This window comes from Anastrepha obliqua, chromosome 6 (assembly GCF_027943255.1).
Source record: "Anastrepha obliqua isolate idAnaObli1 chromosome 6, idAnaObli1_1.0, whole genome shotgun sequence".
In the NCBI taxonomy this organism is placed as follows: Eukaryota; Metazoa; Arthropoda; class Insecta; order Diptera; family Tephritidae; genus Anastrepha; species Anastrepha obliqua.
The window spans coordinates 29,945,395-29,964,422 of record NC_072897.1 but is presented as its reverse complement, the minus strand read 5'-3'; the positions used below and the strand labels follow the sequence as shown (position 1 = coordinate 29,964,422).

The 19,028-nt window shown below is 37.3% G+C and overlaps 1 protein-coding gene and 1 pseudogene across 1 annotated transcript; both read right to left on the bottom strand.

Moving 5' to 3' along the window:
• Positions 1 to 340: 340 nt before the first annotated feature.
• On the bottom strand, positions 341 to 2,542 carry LOC129250284 (uncharacterized). The gene has a single exon (XM_054889918.1). The coding sequence runs from the start codon at positions 2,540 to 2,542 to the stop codon at positions 341 to 343; it is 2,202 nt and encodes a 733-aa protein (XP_054745893.1).
• Positions 2,543 to 3,876: 1,334 nt separating this feature from the next.
• Positions 3,877 to 4,319, bottom strand: LOC129250283 (uncharacterized; annotated as a pseudogene).
• Positions 4,320 to 19,028: the final 14,709 nt, after the last annotated feature.

The window sequence follows — 19,028 nt, the reverse complement described above, 5'->3', positions numbered from 1 at the left end:
GTAAAATTACGCAAATTTTGACAACTCTTGCGTTTAGATATCTTGAAAAATAAAAAATTTCATACATTGACGGGACACCCTAATGCGTGGTATTGGTACAATTTCACCTTTTGCTTTGCCAGTGAAAATTGTTGCTTGAATTAAATTTGGCATCAATTTCTTCACTGAAAGATTCGTCCCAATACAAAGTTTCGGTGCATTAAGATTTCGGAGAAGTATAATCGATGAACCAACTTTCAAATTCAAATTATGCGGTGGCATGCCTGGTGGTTCCAAAGAATTTAAAAATTCGACCGGATAATTGACTGCGTCTTCATTATTCATAGCAGTATCAATGGATTTATATGTCCGAATCACCTGGCAATTTTTCCTGGATGTGGAAATTGATTTCGTTGACATTGATATTTTTTGGTGCTAAAATTGCACGTTCTCGTAACCAATCATGGTTATTATAATTTTGAACAATATTTTGTGAAACGCGATCAATGAGTTCTTGTTTTGATGATACAATTATGCAAAAATTATTCGGTAACATGAAAAACCCATTTTGATCACTTGCAATTTTTCCATCGCCAGTCTTCAGCAATTGCTTTGAAAACTCACGTGCTGATGAATCATTTTGAAGACGCACACGCATGTTGGTCGTCAACGAAAGCCTTTGTACGTGTGCCCACAAAAATGAACTTTTCAAACATGCATTAATTTCATCAGCTGGTGTTGATCTCGGAATAACAGGCAACGTTTGACGAAAATCACCAGATAACAATATTAATGCACCGCCAAACAGCTGTTGACTCTTTCTCAAATCTTGCAATGTTCGACTTAAGGCTTCCAAAGATTTTTTATGGGCCATTGGACATTCGTCCCATAAAATAATCGATGTTTGTTGCAAGACTTTAGCCATTCCAGAACTCCTTGAAATATTGCATGTTGGTGTTTCAATTGCTTGCATGTTCAATGGCAATTTCAAGGTGGAATGTGCTGTGTGGCCGCCATCAAGTAATGTAGCTGCAATACCGGAAGAAGCAAGTGCCAATGCGATTTTTCGTTCCGACCGAACCGTTGCTAATATCAATGATATCAAAAATGTTTTTCCAGTGCCGCCAGGTGCATCCAAAAAATACAATCCACCAGTGTTGTCATTGACAGCTTGCATCACTTTGTCATATGCATCTTTTTGTTGATCATTTAATTGTGGAGTATACGTTTGTACGAACGCACGCAATTCATCACGATCGAATTGCTGTTCGCGTTGCAATTCTCGTTCAAATAAATCATGCATTGGACGATTTGGTTGAGTCAATCCTAATTGCCCTAATGCTTTATTTGCAATAGTAAGGCACAAATCTTCGATCATTATCAAGACTTCATTATATATTTCCAATGTCAGCAGCAATGCAGGATCATTTGAACGATGTTGAAGTCGAATCAAAATGTCTTCAGCCATGAAATCTTTGTATTTATTCCACAATTCCAGTGGAAAACATGTTGATATTATGATCGCAAATAACATACGAATTTGATTTGGTGGAGATGAAATTGATGCATTACGAAGCGTAGAATCCCAATGCGTATCATCTTCCAGCAAATGCAATTGGTGACATGCTTCACGGTATGTGGCGCACATTTGACCATTGATAGTTCGTAAATGTTGGAATGATTGCGGTCCATGTACGTTCACCAACAAAATTCGCAAGTAAAAACATTCAATATTAGCTGGACTAACTGTATAAATGCGTCCCAAAGCATCTGTTCGAAAAATACCTGGATAACCATCAACAGATGTGCCTTGTTTGCGACGTTGAAATTTTTTTGTTGATGCATTCCATGTGAAATAGTGTGGCACTTCCGAATATAGCAAAGTCCTGGCAAATTCATCCGTTTCACATAACTGGAAAAAAGCTGTCAGTGTAGTTGCTCGTGGTTCTACTGCTCTTTGTGCGGCATTTGCAGCAGTGAAGTAAACACGTTGGCCGTTTTCAAGATGAACTGCCAAATGTACAACAACCGGATGTCTGTCATGAATTGGAAACGATAAAATACGCCATACAGCTTCATTCGTACTAATATAGCGCCCCATTTGATACTGTAAAATTTCATCATGACTATTTTCAGGAGCCACTCCAAAAACAGCCATATCGCTGCCCTTATTCACATACTTGCAAATATATTTGATTGATTTTACAGAATTGCAATATTCTACATTTATGTGAGCGTTGAACATTTTTGACAGTATCGGTGAGTACGGAACTATCCACCGGTTATCGATTTCAACGTCTTGATTTTGAAGTTTAATTACAGTTGATTTACCGTTGTCTTCAGTTGATCGTCGACGATACTGTGGATATCCATCATCTCCTGTAATTGTTTCAGCAATCATTTGTTTTGGAAAACGTTTCGAACATTTGCCATCAATCATACAGGGAGAATTTCGATTAATATCACCACAGGGACCGTGAATCAAATTTTTCGTGACAACTTCGAATAATCCTGGGTCGATGGTTTGATCTGGAATTTCGGCCGATATGACAGTATCAATCATATCAGGTGTTATTTTGTGTACCAACCAAATCAAGATATGTGCGTGAGGTAAGCCCCTTTTTTGCCGCTCTATGATATACATAAAGCACCGCACTTCTCCAAATACACGGAGTTTGACAATCAGATCCATTAATTTTTTCAATTTTTGTTGAAATACACGGGCCGTTATGTCATGCCGATCTTTTGGCACCTGACCATCAAATAAACAATCAGACACATCGACCCACTTCGGATTGCATGTAAATGTGATGAATAGATCCGGTCGCCCATAATTTCGTACATATGTCATCGCATCTTGCGTATATTCATGCATATGACGTGGGCTACCAACATATGATGATGGTAAAATTGTTAAACGGCCGATATCATTCACATTTGTATCATTGATTATTGCGTCACGCAAATGTATGTATTCCTCTGATCTCAATCGGGCTTGATTGTGACGGATGAAATTGAATCTCTCACTTTCAATTTTGGCGTACATATCGACGATATATTGATGCGAAAGTTGATTGCATCGCAAAATAAAATTGTTTTCTTGAGGGCGAATCATCAATCGATACGAATAAAAATTCATCGCACTGACGGCTTTCGTTGATTTTCGACCTGTAATGCAAAAATTAATTAGCGTATGAAAATTATTTAAAAATCATATTTAAACAAAAATAAAATGTGTATGTACCAGTTGTTGGATTTATCATTGGTATGTTGATATGATAGCCATCGTCCCCTCTCCAAAACAAAATGGGGTATTGCAATGCATCATAACAGCGATGGAGTTCTGAAATACGTTGTAATTGCTCATTTCTACGATACAAAACAATATCTCGTGGCCGAAACTGTTCACCAACCACAACAATGGCTACTTCATCAATCGTTGGTACATAAAATCGTCTGGCGTGCTCCCCAATTGGTGTTTTATCGGCTTTTATTATGATTTTGTGGCCATCGGTGGGCATCAGATCGAGTGCCACTTTGAACAATTTCACCAATTCATTGTGTTGACGAAACATTGTTTGCAATTCATTCACGATTGATCTTCTCGTATTCGTCGAAATTGCACAGCGCTGATCTAATTCACGATTCTCATCACCAATAAAATATATTTGCAAAAATTGATGGTCACCATCTGGGAATGGTAGTAAAGACCCAGCTCTATGGTATATTTAACCTTGAATCTGTAAAGTTCGAGAAATATATGTAGATAACGGATCTGAATATTTAAAAACATCGAACACATCAAACGAAGTAATAACCTTCAACGTCGGCATAAATCCATCTCTTATAATATTTGTAGCTCCAAAAGATGTCATTTGAAAGCACGAATTGTATTTTTTAATGTTTAAGAGGAAATGCTTCGACGTTGGTGAATTGCCAAAAACCAATGAATGCAAAGGTTCTGGCGGAAGTTCTAGCACCGGCAATTTGACTTTCCCACCAGCACAGCACATACCAGGCGTTTCGTTTCTGAATTTAATTGCTTTGCAATGTATACATTCTACATTCATTTGGCCAATGTATGCATGCATGCTGTAATCAATGGTGGCATCGTAATTGAAAGCCGCACGTTCCATTTGATGTATATCAAAAACGGACGTACGCCCACGACGGTTTCTTGGTGCTTCACTATTAACCGACTGATTTCTCCGTTTGTGTCGTTGTGTTTCCACTTCATTTCGTCGAACACGATCTTCTTCACTTTGTGATCTTCGATTTAATGCTGTAGCATTTGATTGAAGTGAGCGTCTGCCAATGTTTGCTCGTCTTGTACGTGGCATTCTTTCAGTACAATATATTACTAATTAAATGTAATAGCGAAATATTGAAAATTATTTCAAGAAATAGTATATTACAGGCATTTCGTATGAGAGGAAACCATTACTCACATAAAATGTCAGGAACGGCTGCACCGATTTCAATCAAGCTTCACACATACCACCTCCTCAAAGATAGAAAAGAACTCTAAAATTCTTGTGTTAATCGGTTCGGCGGCTCTTGAGTTATAATATTACCAAGGGAATGTAACTTATTTTTATGTATATAGAATGTTTGCTCGTCTTGCACGTGGCATTCTTTCAGTACAATATATTACTAATTTAATGTAATAGCGAAATATTGAAAATTATTTCAAAAAACAGGATATTACAGGCATTTCGTATGAGAGGAAACCATTACTCACATAAAATGTCAGGAACGGCTGCACCGATTTCAATCAAGTTTCACACAAACCACCTCCTCAAAGATAGAAAAGAACTAATATATAAAATTCTTGTGTTAATCGGTTCGGCGGCTCTTGAGTTATAATATTACCAAGGAAATGTAACTTCTTTTTATGTATATAGAATGTTTGCTCGTCTTGCACGTGGCATTCTTTCAGTACAATATATTACTAATTAAATGTAATAGCGAAATATTGAAAATTATTTCAAAAAACAGTATATTACAGGCATTTCGTATGAGAGGAAACCATTACTCACATAAAATGTCAGGAACGGCTGCACCGATTTCAATTAAGTTTCACACAAACCACCTCCTCAAAGATAGAAAAGAACTCTAAAATTCTTGTGTTAATCGGTTCGGCGGCTCTTGAGTTATAATATTACCAAGGAAATGTAACTTATTTTTATGTATATAGAATGTTTGCTCGTCTTGCACGTGGCATTCTTTCAGTACAATATATTACTAATTAAATGTAATAGCGAAATATTGAAAATTATTTCAAAAAACAGGCTATTACAGGCATTTCGTATGAGAGGAAACCATTACTCACATAAAATGTCAGGAACGGCTGCACCGATTTCAATCAAGTTTCACACAAACCACCTCCTCAAAGATAGAAAAGAACTCTAAAATTCTTGTGTGAATCGGTTCGGCGGCTCTTGAGTTATAATATTACCAAGGGAATGTAACTTATTTTTATGTATATAGAATTTTTATGTATATAGAATGTTTGCTCGTCTTGCACGTTGCATTCTTTCAGTACAATATATTACTAATTAAATGTAATAGCGAAATATTGAAAATTATTTCAAAAAACAGTATATTACAGGCATTTTGTATGAGAGGAAACCATTACTCACATAAAATGTCAGGAACGGCTGCACTGATTTCAATCAAGTTTCACACAAACCACCTCCTCAAAGATAGAAAAGAACTCTAAAATTCTTGTGTGAATCGGTTCGGCGGCTCTTGAGTTATAATATTACCAAGGGAATGTAACTTATTTTTATGTATATAGAATTTTTATGTATATAGAATGTTTGCTCGTCTTGCACGTTGCATTCTTTCAGTACAATATATTACTAATTAAATGTAATAGCGAAATATTGAAAATTATTTCAAAAAACAGGATATTACAGGCATTTCGTATGAGAGGAAACCATTACTCACATAAAATGTCAGGAACGGCTGCACCGATTTCAATCAAACTTCACACAAACCACCTCCTCAAAGATAGAAAAGAACTGCTCTTGAGTTATAATATTACCAAGGAAATGTAATAGAATGTTTGCTCGTCTTGCACGTGGTATTCTTTCAGTACAATATATTAGTATTTGAAAGTAACAGCAAAACATTCAAAATTATTTCAAGAAACAGTATATTACTAATTGAATGTAAAAGCAAAATATTGAAAATTATTTCAAAAAACAGTATATTACAGGCATTTCGTATGAGAGGAAACCATTACTCACATAAAATGTCAGGAACGGCTGCACCGATTTCAATCAAACTTCACACAAACCACCTCCTCAAAGATGGAAAAGAACTCTGAAATTTTTGTGTTAATCGGTTCGGCGGTTCTTGAGTTATAAGATTACCAAGGAAATGTAACTTCTTTTTATATATATAAATTAAATGTAATAGCGAAGTATTCAAAATTATTTCAAAAAACAGTATATTACAGGCATTTCGTATGAGAGGAAACCACTACTCACATAAAATGTCAGGAACGGCTGCACCGATTTCAATCAAACTTCACACAAACCACCTCCTCAAAGATAGAAAAGAACTCTGAAATTTTTGTGTTAATCGGTTCGGCGGCTCTTGAGTTATAATATTACCAAGGAAATGTAACTTCTTTTTATGTATATAGAATGTTTGCTCGTCTTGCACGTTGCATTCTTTCAGTACAATATATTACTAATTAAATGTAATAGCGAAATATTGAAAATTATTTCGAAAAACAGTATATTACAGGCATTTCGTATGAGAGGAAACCATTACTCACATAAAATGTCAGGAACGGCTGCACCGATTTCAGTCAAGCTTCACACAAACCACCTCCTCAAAGATAGAAAAGAACTCTGAAATTTTTGTGTTAATCGGTTCGGCGGTTCTTGAGTTATAAGATTACCAAGGAAATGTAACTTCTTTTTATATATATAGATATTTCCATTTCAGGTATTTCCATTTTTTCCATTTCAGGGTTTTTCTATTTTTAGTCTATTTCACAGGTTTCTTTTTTATTTTTTCTTCTCTTTCAGGTAGCAATCGAGCCTAGATTTTTAAAGCACTACAATTTTCTCTTAAACATGATGGATTGAAAGTAGTGTTTAAAAAATCAGGTAAATAGCAATGACTTAATCGATGTCAATACCGAAGTCGTCTGAGAAATTGTTATAATATGAGAACAATTTCGCAATTCGTGCTTTCACAATTTTATCTATACTAATATTATAAAGAGGAAAACTTTGTTTGTTTGTTTGTTTGTTTGTAACGAATAGGCTCAAAAACTACTAGACCGATTTTAAAAATTCTTTCACTATTCGAAAACTACATTATCCAAGAGTAACATGGATTACATTTTATTTTGGAAAAAATAGGATTCCGTAAGATATTTGGATTTTTCGAACACAAACTGAAAAAAATCTTATATATAAAATAAAGTCAACTTTTTGTGTGTGTTCGCTAACCGGCCGTGTCTGCACCGAATTAAACCAAACTTACACACATTGTTAAGTAGGTATTGAAGATGATTTCCGTATAGTTTGAATACCTATTGGTAGATAGGGTCTCGAGATATAGGTCAAAACGTAGACCCGGGTAACCTTCGGACGTGTATGTACAATATGGGTATCAAATTGAAGCTGTTGGTGAATGCTTTAGTTCAGAGTATTTTTCATGCCGCTCCGTGACTAGGGTCACGAGATAGAGACCAAACCGTGGAGCCTAGAATGTGTTCGTACAATATGGATATCAAATTGAAGCTGTTGGTGAATGCCTTAGTACAGAGTATTTTTCATGCCGCTACGTGACTGGGGTCTCGAGATATAGGTCAAAACGTGGACCCGGGTAACCTTTGGTTGTGTATGCACAATATGGGTATCAAATGAAAGCTGTTGATAAGTGCTTTAATACGGGGTAATTTTCATACTTATTGATGACTAGGGTCTCGAAATATATGCCAAAACGTGGACCCGCCGTGTCTTTGCACCGAATTAAACCAAACTTATGCACATTGTTAAGTAAGTATTGAAAATGGGTTTCGTAAAGTTTGGTTGTAATTCGGAGCAGTGGCAACGGGTACAGCGTTCTTTTGAGCCAGCCATAATGTCGCTTACTTTTTTAACGCTTGGGGCAGAACTGAACTGTCAAATTGACAGTGTGAGTTACAATGTGTCAATATTTCTTTCTGATTTGGATGCCATAAGGAAAAAACGTAAGTGCAACATGTTAAAATTGTTTGTGAATTTTTTTGGAGTGGATGTTGGAACAGTGAATAATTTCTTACGAAATTTGAGAATTTAATGTGAAATCCGAATGAAATTATGTGTTCGTGGAAAAAACAATTTTTTTCGTTTTTTTTTTTTGAAAAATATAAATGGATAATGGTTAAAAAAGCTCCAATGCTTAATAAAACATATAAATTGAAACGAAAAATTCATGGATGATCAAGAAAAAAGACGATTGTTTATTCATATGCGTTGATTTGAAATTTAAAAACAATCTTCTTTTTTCCTGATTTTCAATTTATATTTTATATTTACTCAAAAACAAATAGAAAAACAAAAAATATTGTTTACGCCAAAGCGTTTGAATAAAGAATAAAGAAATAAATAATATGAAAACCATATATTTTCTGTTCTAAACCATATCTATTCTATTTTAGTGTGCCCAGCGAAGGGGGCCGGGTTTGCTAGTATATAATATTTATATATTTTTTCATTTCAGGAAATGTAAATATTCTTTATAGTATTGTACTATATATACAAATATGAGTAGTTAACTTACTTCTTGATAAAAATATAAAAAAAGCAAGAAAAACTAGTATTTCAATTCGCTAAATAATATTTATTTGGTAAGAAGAACATAAATAAACATACACCAATAATATAACTCGACAGGTCTTCGTTAAAAAATCACTATATTCATTCAGCTTAATCAAATGAATGTCTGTAAATGAAAAATCGTCAATATGGATCTGCGTCAGCTGTTTAAACCAACTGTTTAAAAAGATAATAGCTAAAAAATCACCCGTTACATATATTTGTACTTACATATACATATGTAAGGCTGCGGGCACTTGCTACCGAAAAAATATTACAATTTGAAACGGCTGTCGAGAATTTAGAAGACATATTTACATACATATGTATATTGATGCATACAAATATACGGAGCCAGTTAAGACCTTGGATGATAGTTAAGGACTTGCTTGACTTTGGAAAAATATAAACATTTTTTTTTTTGAATTTAATTTTAGAGTAGTTCTTAACACTATGTTAATACTGGACTGACTGCCAACATATTTGACAGTCGTATTTATACCTTGTGTTTATCTTTTGTTATTCTTAACATATGTTTATCTTATGTTATTCTTAAAATATGTTTGGATTTGTTCAGCCCTACATGATTATACCTAGAATTTACTTAACTATTTTTATTTATTATTTGTGAATGAAATCATTCCTTAACTAGCCGCCGCCACTGGGCATGGTAAAAATTCTGAATTCACGAAATGTTGGCAAATATTTTTATAAGAAATATTCCGATATTGACAATTTTCGAATGGTCGTCAGTAATTTCTTCAATCTTGGTTATAGAATTTTTGTCTCGTTGAGAAAAATTGGCATATGGGCAAGTCAAGCGCATCGTTCGTTTTATGAATGAAAGCATTTGCTCATAGAAATATGAGAATATTTTAGACTTTCAGCGCCGATGCGACTAAGAAATCCTGACCGCTAAGGCTGCGCCTATGAATGTATTTTGTTCTTGTAATCGTTAGGCTTATAATTTTAGATTCGGGAGCATACGCATGCAAAAGCATAAAACGAGTGCTCTCTGTGTGCTGTTATATGTACATGTATATGAGTATACTAATAAGCACAGTTTTGCTGGGAGTCACAAATATATACGTACATATGATAGGGCATCAAGTGTGCATACGTACATACATACATATATGTAAAGGATGGTTAAGTTTAAAGGGCCGGTGTTGACTTTGAATAAAATACAATTTTTTTAAGAAATTAATGTCATTTCTCATTATTACGATAATACTGGTATAGTTCAATTAACTATGGAACAAAATATCGGCCAACTGGCCGCCACGGCCCCGGCGGTACATCTCCAAAGACCACGAAATGCATATGTATTTTAAGAATAACAAAAGATAAACATATTTTAAGCAAAACAAAAGATAAGCATATGTATTTTAAGAATAACAAAAATAAACAGCAAACAAAGAAACTATTATAATATACAAGTCGTATACCTAAAACAGTAAGATGAGGTATTAGTATAAATACGATAGTCAAATATGTTGGCACTCAGTCCAGTATTAACATAGTGTCAAGAACTACCCTAAAATTAAATTCAAAAAATAAATTTTTATATTTTTCCTATGGCAAGCAAGTCCTTAACTATCTTCCAGGTCCGTAACTGGCGATTGTGCCAGAAGTATCATATACATACATAAATCTTATGTAAAAAAATTAAAGGCTGTAAGGAAAAGAAGTGAAAATACAGTGAACAAAGAAATAAACAATTTAGTGATAGAAAAGCTATTCGTGTTTCTTTCATTGAAAAAATAAAAACACTTATCTAATTATCATAGAAAGGAGCAGATGAGAAAATCTGTTAATTTAATACACGAAGAAATTTGGACACCATTGACGTTATGGGGACCACTCGCTTCGCAGTCTACATCGAGGAGAGTGTATCTCTCAGGAAGGCCATCTGCTGGATTCCGGATCCAGACCTGTCTACGGCGGACGTCCTATCCTGTCTTCGTGCCCTGAATCCGGGCACGAGCACGAGGCTTTGGCGAGTCCTCTTGTACACCAAGAGCCAAAGCCGGGAAGAAAAGAAGGGGCTGCTCTTGTGGTGCGAGTGGATGAGTCTGGTGTAGATGTTAGGGGCTCACGGTACGGGGACCGTCTGAGTCTCTTCTTTGGGACGGTCAGTTTTCATGTCTTTCCCAAGTGATTGGCTCGGACGGTTCCTGTAGCTACCGTCCGTTGACGGTGACCCAGATTAACTTGCACCATTCCAAAGCCGCTACCGCACTACTAAGGAGACGGCTTACCCAGCTGCACACATTATCCCACATAACCACAATGCAAGAGCCCTGGGTCTTTAAGGGTCGTCTCTGTGGCGTAAGCGGGTTGAAAGGGGTCACGTTATTATATGACAGGAGTTCGAGTTGGCCTAGTATCATCCCATCTCATTGTGACGGATCTTGAGCAATCCTGTGGCCAGGACCTGGTACCGGTTGAGGTGTATAACATAGGTAGACGCTTGTATCTGCTAATTTTCCTTACGATGCTTCGAAAGGGCCACCACCTGGGAAGGCCACTAGTCTCGTGAGGTTCTGTGAGCGGGCAAACTGGGCCTTATCCTATGTTGCGATGCTAATGCCCAGCTTATAATATGGGGCAGCAGCAATGGACGGGGCTCTCGACTATTCGAATTTATCGCGTCCTCTTGCCTAGACATACATAACAAGGGATCACAGCCAAAGTATGTATCTGCTGACCAACAGAGCCCTTATTGATAGAGGCGATTGTCAGAGTTGCTACACCTTCTCGGAATGACTGGTACGTTGCCAGATCTGTGGTGAATGAGGCCCCCATTCGATTTGCCATCAAATCTTTCGGCGGCCACAAGTTGCCCGAACCATATGGCATATATCCTGGCATGTTGAGGGCAGGCCCAAAGTACGTGACGGAGCCCTGAAGAAAATATTCTCTGCATGCCTGGCACTGGCTTACATACCATGCTCTTGGAGGATGGTGAGGGTCACCTTCATCCCAAAGGTTGGAAGAGACGACTACACCAGCCCCACAAGTTTTAGACCCATCAGCATGACTTCTTTCATCCTGAAAAGTCTCGAACGACTGTTTTTGTTCTTTTTTTCATAGGCGTTGTGGTAGCGCGCTACCCTCAAGTGGCCTTCTGAAACCAGGCTGAGCCTGTTCCTCTCCATCACCTCTCGGCGCGGGACAACCGTCAAGCATTACTTCGCGGGGAGGGAAGGCGATTAGTCGCCGTTGCTGTGTCGCAGTCTTTCCAGACGCCACATCTCTTTCATAATCTTGGCCACTAAGTCGCATGCCGCATTCCACTGTTCCTTCGAGCGCAGCATGTAATGCACGAATGTTTCGGGGGACGGGGGTTCTCCAAAGGCTCTATAGAGTCTTTCTTTTGCAGAACGGAAGCACGAGCACGTGAAAAATATGTAGTGAACGTCCTGTAAAATGTTTCCATCGCAGTAGTCGCAATAAGGATTGTCGTCGTCGTTAAACCTATATAGATATGCTTGGAAGCATCCATGTCCAGTCAAAAACTGGGTCGAGTAAAAATCCACTTCTCCATGTAGCCTCTTTAACCAAAGCTTTAGGTTGGGAATGCATCTGTGCGTCCAACGCCCTTTGGCCGAGTTGTCCCTCCTAGTTTGCTACTCGTCGAAGCACTTATCTCGTAACGCGGCCCCAGTAGACGGACTTATAGGTCGCTGTGCTCTCGCTATTTGGGCAGTTTCCATTGCTAATAGGCCTAGCGGGTACATGCCAGTAGTATCTGCATAGGCTGCATCATCGGACACAGTTTTAAATGCGCTACATACGCGTAGTGCGCACAACCTGTAGATAGACTGTAGACCTCAAAAATATGATATTCGCCCAGATTGGAGCACCATACAAAATTTGGCTTTTCACGACATTAGCCCGAATCTGACGGCGATTTTTTTTTGGTCCGCGTACGTTTAACATCAGCCTCGACAGCGCCGTCGTGGTGGTGGATGCTTGTTTGTTGGCGTATTCGAAATGTGCTTTGAAAGACGGCCTTTTGTCTATCATTATTCCCAAGTATTCGATTGCGGGAGTAGTCGTTATGTTGAAGTGTCCGATTGTAAAAGAGATCTCTTTTGGCTTTTTTCTGCTGGATATAAGGATTGCTTCGGTCTTTTGTTGCGCTAGGTCTAGCTTATTTTGGGCTAGCCAAGATTGCACGCTGAAAATCGCATGGATCGCATTGTTGCGGATATCGTCTGGATTTTTAGCCGTTACCACAACGCAAACATGTTAAATTCCAATAAGAATTAGCAATTGATGCAAGTGGTTTATATTCTCTAATTCATCAAACAATTAGAATGAGTTCAACTAATTCCCATTAGATAATTGAAATTTTTATTCCAATGGTAAAACTAAATGCAATTAGTTGCCATTAGCAAAAAAAATTGGTTTACCTTTACAATTAGAAATCTAATTGACTTCTGCTAATGCAATTAGATATTTAATTAGCTCGAATTAGAATTAATTATTTAAAAAAAAAAATAAATTTTTTGCAAAGAATTATTAAAGTGAACGAATAATGATGTAACTTACATCATGTAAGTCATTGTATGTGGAAGTGACCTTAATTGTTATCAGCCGTAAGTTCTGCATATATGGTATATTTAGTAAATCTTATTACATTTTTGCAGAAGGAGGTACTGCTTCATTGTCAAAATTGACAAAGGAGGGCGAAAGCATTTTATTTCGAATATGATGCATGAATATTTGAATGATGATGATAAAACTTCCAATATATAGTCCAAATATCCCACATTAAAGGACATAGCACTGTTTTGCAACACGCCGCTTACGTCTTCAGGCCCTGTGGAGCGACTTTTTTCCTTTGCGGGCATTATTAATAGTCCAAGGCGGAGTCGCTGAAAGCGAATATACACGGTCATTCTAGTTAATAAACAGTTAGTACATACGTTAAATAGATGCTCATGTATGTAATATACGTAGTACATATTATGTACATAAGTAATATATATATAATATGTGTGAAACTCATATAATATTATGAATATTTCAGTTTTTTTTGTTTTTCAAAATATCAAAATAATTAGTTCTAATTCGAGCTAATTGAATATCTAATTGCATTAGCAGAAGTCAATTAGATTTCTAATTGTAAAGGTAAACCAATTTTTTTGCTTTAGTTTTACCATTGGAATAAAAATTTCAATTATCTAATGGGACTTAGTTGAACTAATTCTAATTATTTAATGAATTAGAGAATTTCACAAAGGAAGGTTAATTAGCAATCATTAGCACTATCTAATCATTATTTTACATTTTCTGAATTTAATTTTGGGGTAGTTCTTAACACTATGTTAATACTGGACTGACTGCCAACATATTTGACAGTCGTATTTATACCTTGTGTTTATCTTTTGTTATTCTTAACATATGTTTATCTTATGTTATTCTTAAAATATGTTTGGATTTGTTCAGCCCTACATGATTATACCTAGAATTTACTTAACTATTTTTATTTATTATTTGTGAGTGAAATCATTCCTTAACTAGCCGCCGCCACTGGGCATGGTAAAAATTCTGAATTCACGAAATGTTGGCAAATATTTTTATAAGAAATATTCCGATATTGACAATTTTCGAATGGTCGTCAGTAATTTCTTCAATCTTGGTTATAGAATTTTTGTCTCGTTGAGAAAAATTGGCATATGGGCAAGTCAAGCGCATCGTTCGTTTTATGAATGAAAGCATTTGCTCATAGAAATATGAGAATATTTTAGACTTTCAGCGCCGATGCGACTAAGAAATCCTGACCGCTAAGGCTCCGCCTATGAATGTATTTTGTTCTTGTAATCGTTAGGCTTATAATTTTAGATTCGGGAGCATACGCATGCAAAAGCATAAAACGAGTGCTCTCTGTGTGCTGTTATATGTACATGTATATGAGTATACTAATAAGCACAGTTTTGCTGGGAGTCACAAATATATACGTACATATGATAGGGCATCAAGTGTGCATACGTACATACATACATATATGTAAAGGATGGTTAAGTTTAAAGGGCCGGTGTTGACTTTGAATAAAATACAATTTTTTTAAGAAATTAATGTCATTTCTCATTATTACGATAATACTGGTATAGTTCAATTAACTATGGAACAAAATATCGGCCAACTGGCCGCCACGGCCCCGGCGGTACATCTCCAAAGACCACGAAATGCATATGTATTTTAAGAATAACAAAAGATAAACATATTTTAAGCAAAACAAAAGATAAGCATATGTATTTTAAGAATAACAAAAATAAACAGCAAACAAAGAAACTATTATAATATACAAGTCGTATACCTAAAACAGTAAGATGAGGTATTAGTATAAATACGATAGTCAAATATGTTGGCAGTCAGTCCAGTATTAACATAGTGTCAAGAACTACCCTAAAATTAAATTCAAAAAATAAATTTTTATATTTTTCCAATGGCAAGCAAGTCCTTAACTATCTTCCAGGTCCGTAACTGGCGATTGTGCCAGAAGTATCATATACATACATAAATCTTATGTAAAAAAATTAAAGGCTGTAAGGAAAAGAAGTGAAAATACAGTGAACAAAGAAATAAACAATTTAGTGATAGAAAAACTATTCGTGTTTCTTTCATTGAAAAAATAAAAACACTTATCTAATTATCATAGAAAGGAGCAGATGGGAAAATCTGTTAATTTAATACACGAAGAAATTTGGACACCATTGACGTTATGGGGACCACTCGCTTCGCAGTCTACATCGAGGAGAGTGTACCTCTCAGGAAGGCCATCTGCTGGATTCCGGATCCAGACCTGTCTACGGCGGATGTCCTATCCTGTCTTCTTGCCCAGAATCCGGGCACGAGCATGAGGCTTTGGCGAGTCCTCTTGTACACCAAGAGCCAAAGCCGGGAAGAAAAGAAGGGGCTGCTCTTGTGGTGCGAGTGGATGAGTCTGGTGTAGATGTTAGGGGCTCACGGTACGGGGACCGTCTGAGTCTCTTCTTTGGGACGGTCAGTTTTCATGTCTTTCCCAAGTGATTGGCTCGGACGGTTCCTGTAGCTACCGTCCGTTGGCGGTGACCCAGATTAACTTGCACCATTCCAAAGCCGCTACCGCACTACTAAGGAGACGGCTTACCCAGCTGCACACATTATCCCACATAACCACAATGCAAGAGCCCTGGGTCTTTAAGGGTCGTCTCTGTGGCGTAAGCGGGTTGAAAGGGGTCACGTTATTATATGACAGGAGTTCGAGTTGGCCTAGTATCATCCCATCTCATTGTGACGGATCTTGAGCAATCCTGTGGCCAGGACCTGGTACCGGTTGAGGTGTATAACATAGGTAGACGCTTGTATCTGCTAATTTTCCTTACGATGCTTCGAAAGGGCCACCACCTGGGAAGGCCACTAGTCTCGTGAGGTTCTGTGAGCGGGCAAACTGGGCCTTATCCTATGTTGCGATGCTAATGCCCAGCTTATAATATGGGGCAGCAGCAATGGACGGGGCTCTCGACTATTCGAATTTATCGCGTCCTCTTGCCTAGACATACATAACAAGGGATCACAGCCAAAGTATGTATCTGCTGACCAACAGAGCCCTTATTGATAGAGGCGATTGTCAGAGTTGCTACACCTTCTCGGAATGACTGGTACGTTGCCAGATCTGTGGTGAATGAGGCCCCCATTCGATTTGCCATCAAATCTTTCGGCGGCCACAAGTCGCCCGGACCATATGGCATATATCCTGGCATGTTGAGGGCAGGCCCAAAGTACGTGACGGAGCCCTGAAGAAAATATTCTCTGCATGCCTGGCACTGGCTTACATACCATGCTCTTGGAGGATGGTGAGGGTCACCTTCATCCCAAAGGTTGGAAGAGACGACTACACCAGCCCCACAAGTTTTAGACCCATCAGCATGACTTCTTTCATCCTGAAAAGTCTCGAACGACTGTTTTTGTTCTTTTTTTCATAGGCGTTGTGGTAGCGCGCTACCCTCAAGTGGCCTTCTGAAACCAGGCTGAGCCTGTTCCTCTCCATCACCTCTCGGCGCGGGACAACCGTCAAGCATTACTTCGCGGGGAGGGAAGGCGATTAGACGCCGTTGCTGTGTCGCAGTCTTTCCAGACGCCACATCTCTTTCATAATCTCGGCCACTAAGTCGCATGCCACATTCCACTGTTCCTTCGAGCGCAGCATGTAATGCACGAATGTTTCGGGGGACGGGGGTTCTCCAAAGGCTCTATAGAGTCTTTCTTTTGCAGAACGGAAGCACGAGCACATGAAAAATATGTAGTGAACGTCCTGTAAAATGTTTCCATTGCAGTAGTCGCAATAAGGATTGTCGTCGTCGTTAAACCTATATAGATATGCTTGGAAGCATCCATGTCCAGTCAAAAACTGGGTCAAGTAAAAATCCACTTCTCCATGTAGCCTCTTTAACCAAAGCTTTAGGTTGGGAATGCATCTGTGCGTCCAACGCCCTTTGGCCGAGTTGTCCCTCCTAGTTTGCTACTCGTCGAAGCACTTATCTCGTAACGCGGCCCCAGTAGACGGACTTATAGGTCGCTGTGCTCTCGCTATTTGGGCAGTTTCCATTGCTAATAGGCCTAGCGGGTACATGCCAGTAGTATCTGCATAGGCTGCATCATCGGACACAGTTTTAAATGCGCTACATACGCGTAGTGCGCACAACCTGTAGATAGACTGTAGACCTCAAAAATATGATATTCGCCCAGATTGGAGCACCATACAAAATTTGGCTTTTCACGACATTAGCCCGAATCTGACGGCGATTTTTTTTTGGTCCGCGTACGTTTAACATCAGCCTCGACAGCGCCGTCGTGGTGGTGGATGCTTGTTTGTTGGCGTATTCGAAATGTGCTTTGAAAGACGGCCTTTTGTCTATCATTATTCCCAAGTATTCGATTGCGGGAGTAGTCGTTATGTTGAAGTGTCCGATTGTAAAAGAGATCTCTTTTGGCTTTTTTCTGCTGGATATAAGGATTGCTTCGGTCTTTTGTTGCGCTAGGTCTAGCTTATTTTGGGCTAGCCAAGATTGCACGCTGAAAATCGCATGGATCGCATTGTTGCGGATATCGTCTGGATTTTTAGCCGTTACCACAACGCAAACATGTTAAATTCCAATAAGAATTAGCAATTGATGCAAGTGGTTTATATTCTCTAATTCATCAAACAATTAGAATGAGTTCAACTAATTCCCATTAGATAATTGAAATTTTTATTCCAATGGTAAAACTAAATGCAATTAGTTGCCATTAGCAAAAAAAATTGGTTTACCTTTACAATTAGAAATCTAATTGACTTCTGCTAATGCAATTAGATATTTAATTAGCTCGAATTAGAATTAATTATTTAAAAAAAAAAATAAATTTTTTGCAAAGAATTATTCAAGTGAACGAATAATGATGTAACTTACATCATGTAAGTCATTGTATGTGGAAGTGACCTTAATTGTTATCAGCCGTAAGTTCTGCATATATGGTATATTTAGTAAATCTTATTACATTTTTGCAGAAGGAGGTACTGCTTCATTGTCAAAATTGACAAAGGAGGGTGAAAGCATTTTATTTCGAATATGATGCATGAATATTTGAATGATGATGATAAAACTTCCAATATATAGTCCAAATATCCCACATTAAAGGACATAGCACTGTTTTGCAACACGCCGCTTACGTCTTCAGGCTCTGTGGAGCGACTTTTTTCCTTTGCGGGCATTATTAATAGTCCAAGGCGGAGTCGCTGAAAGCGAATATACACGGTCATTCTAGTTAATAAACAGTTAGTACATACGTTAAATAGATGCTCATGTATGTAATATACGTAGTACATATTATGTACATAAGTAATATATATATAATATGTGTGAAACTCATATAATATTATGAATATTTCAGTTTTTTTTGTTTTTCAAAATATCAAAATAATTAGTTCTAATTCGAGCTAATTGAATATCTAATTGCATTAGCAGAAGTCAATTAGATTTCTAATTGTAAAGGTAAACCAATTTTTTTGCTTTAGTTTTACCATTGGAATAAAAATTTCAATTATCTAATGGGACTTAGTTGAACTAATTCTAATTATTTAATGAATTAGAGAATTTCACAAAGGAAGGTTAATTAGCAATCATTAGCACTATCTAATCATTATTTTACATTTTCTGAATTTAATTTTGGGGTAGTTCTTAACACTAT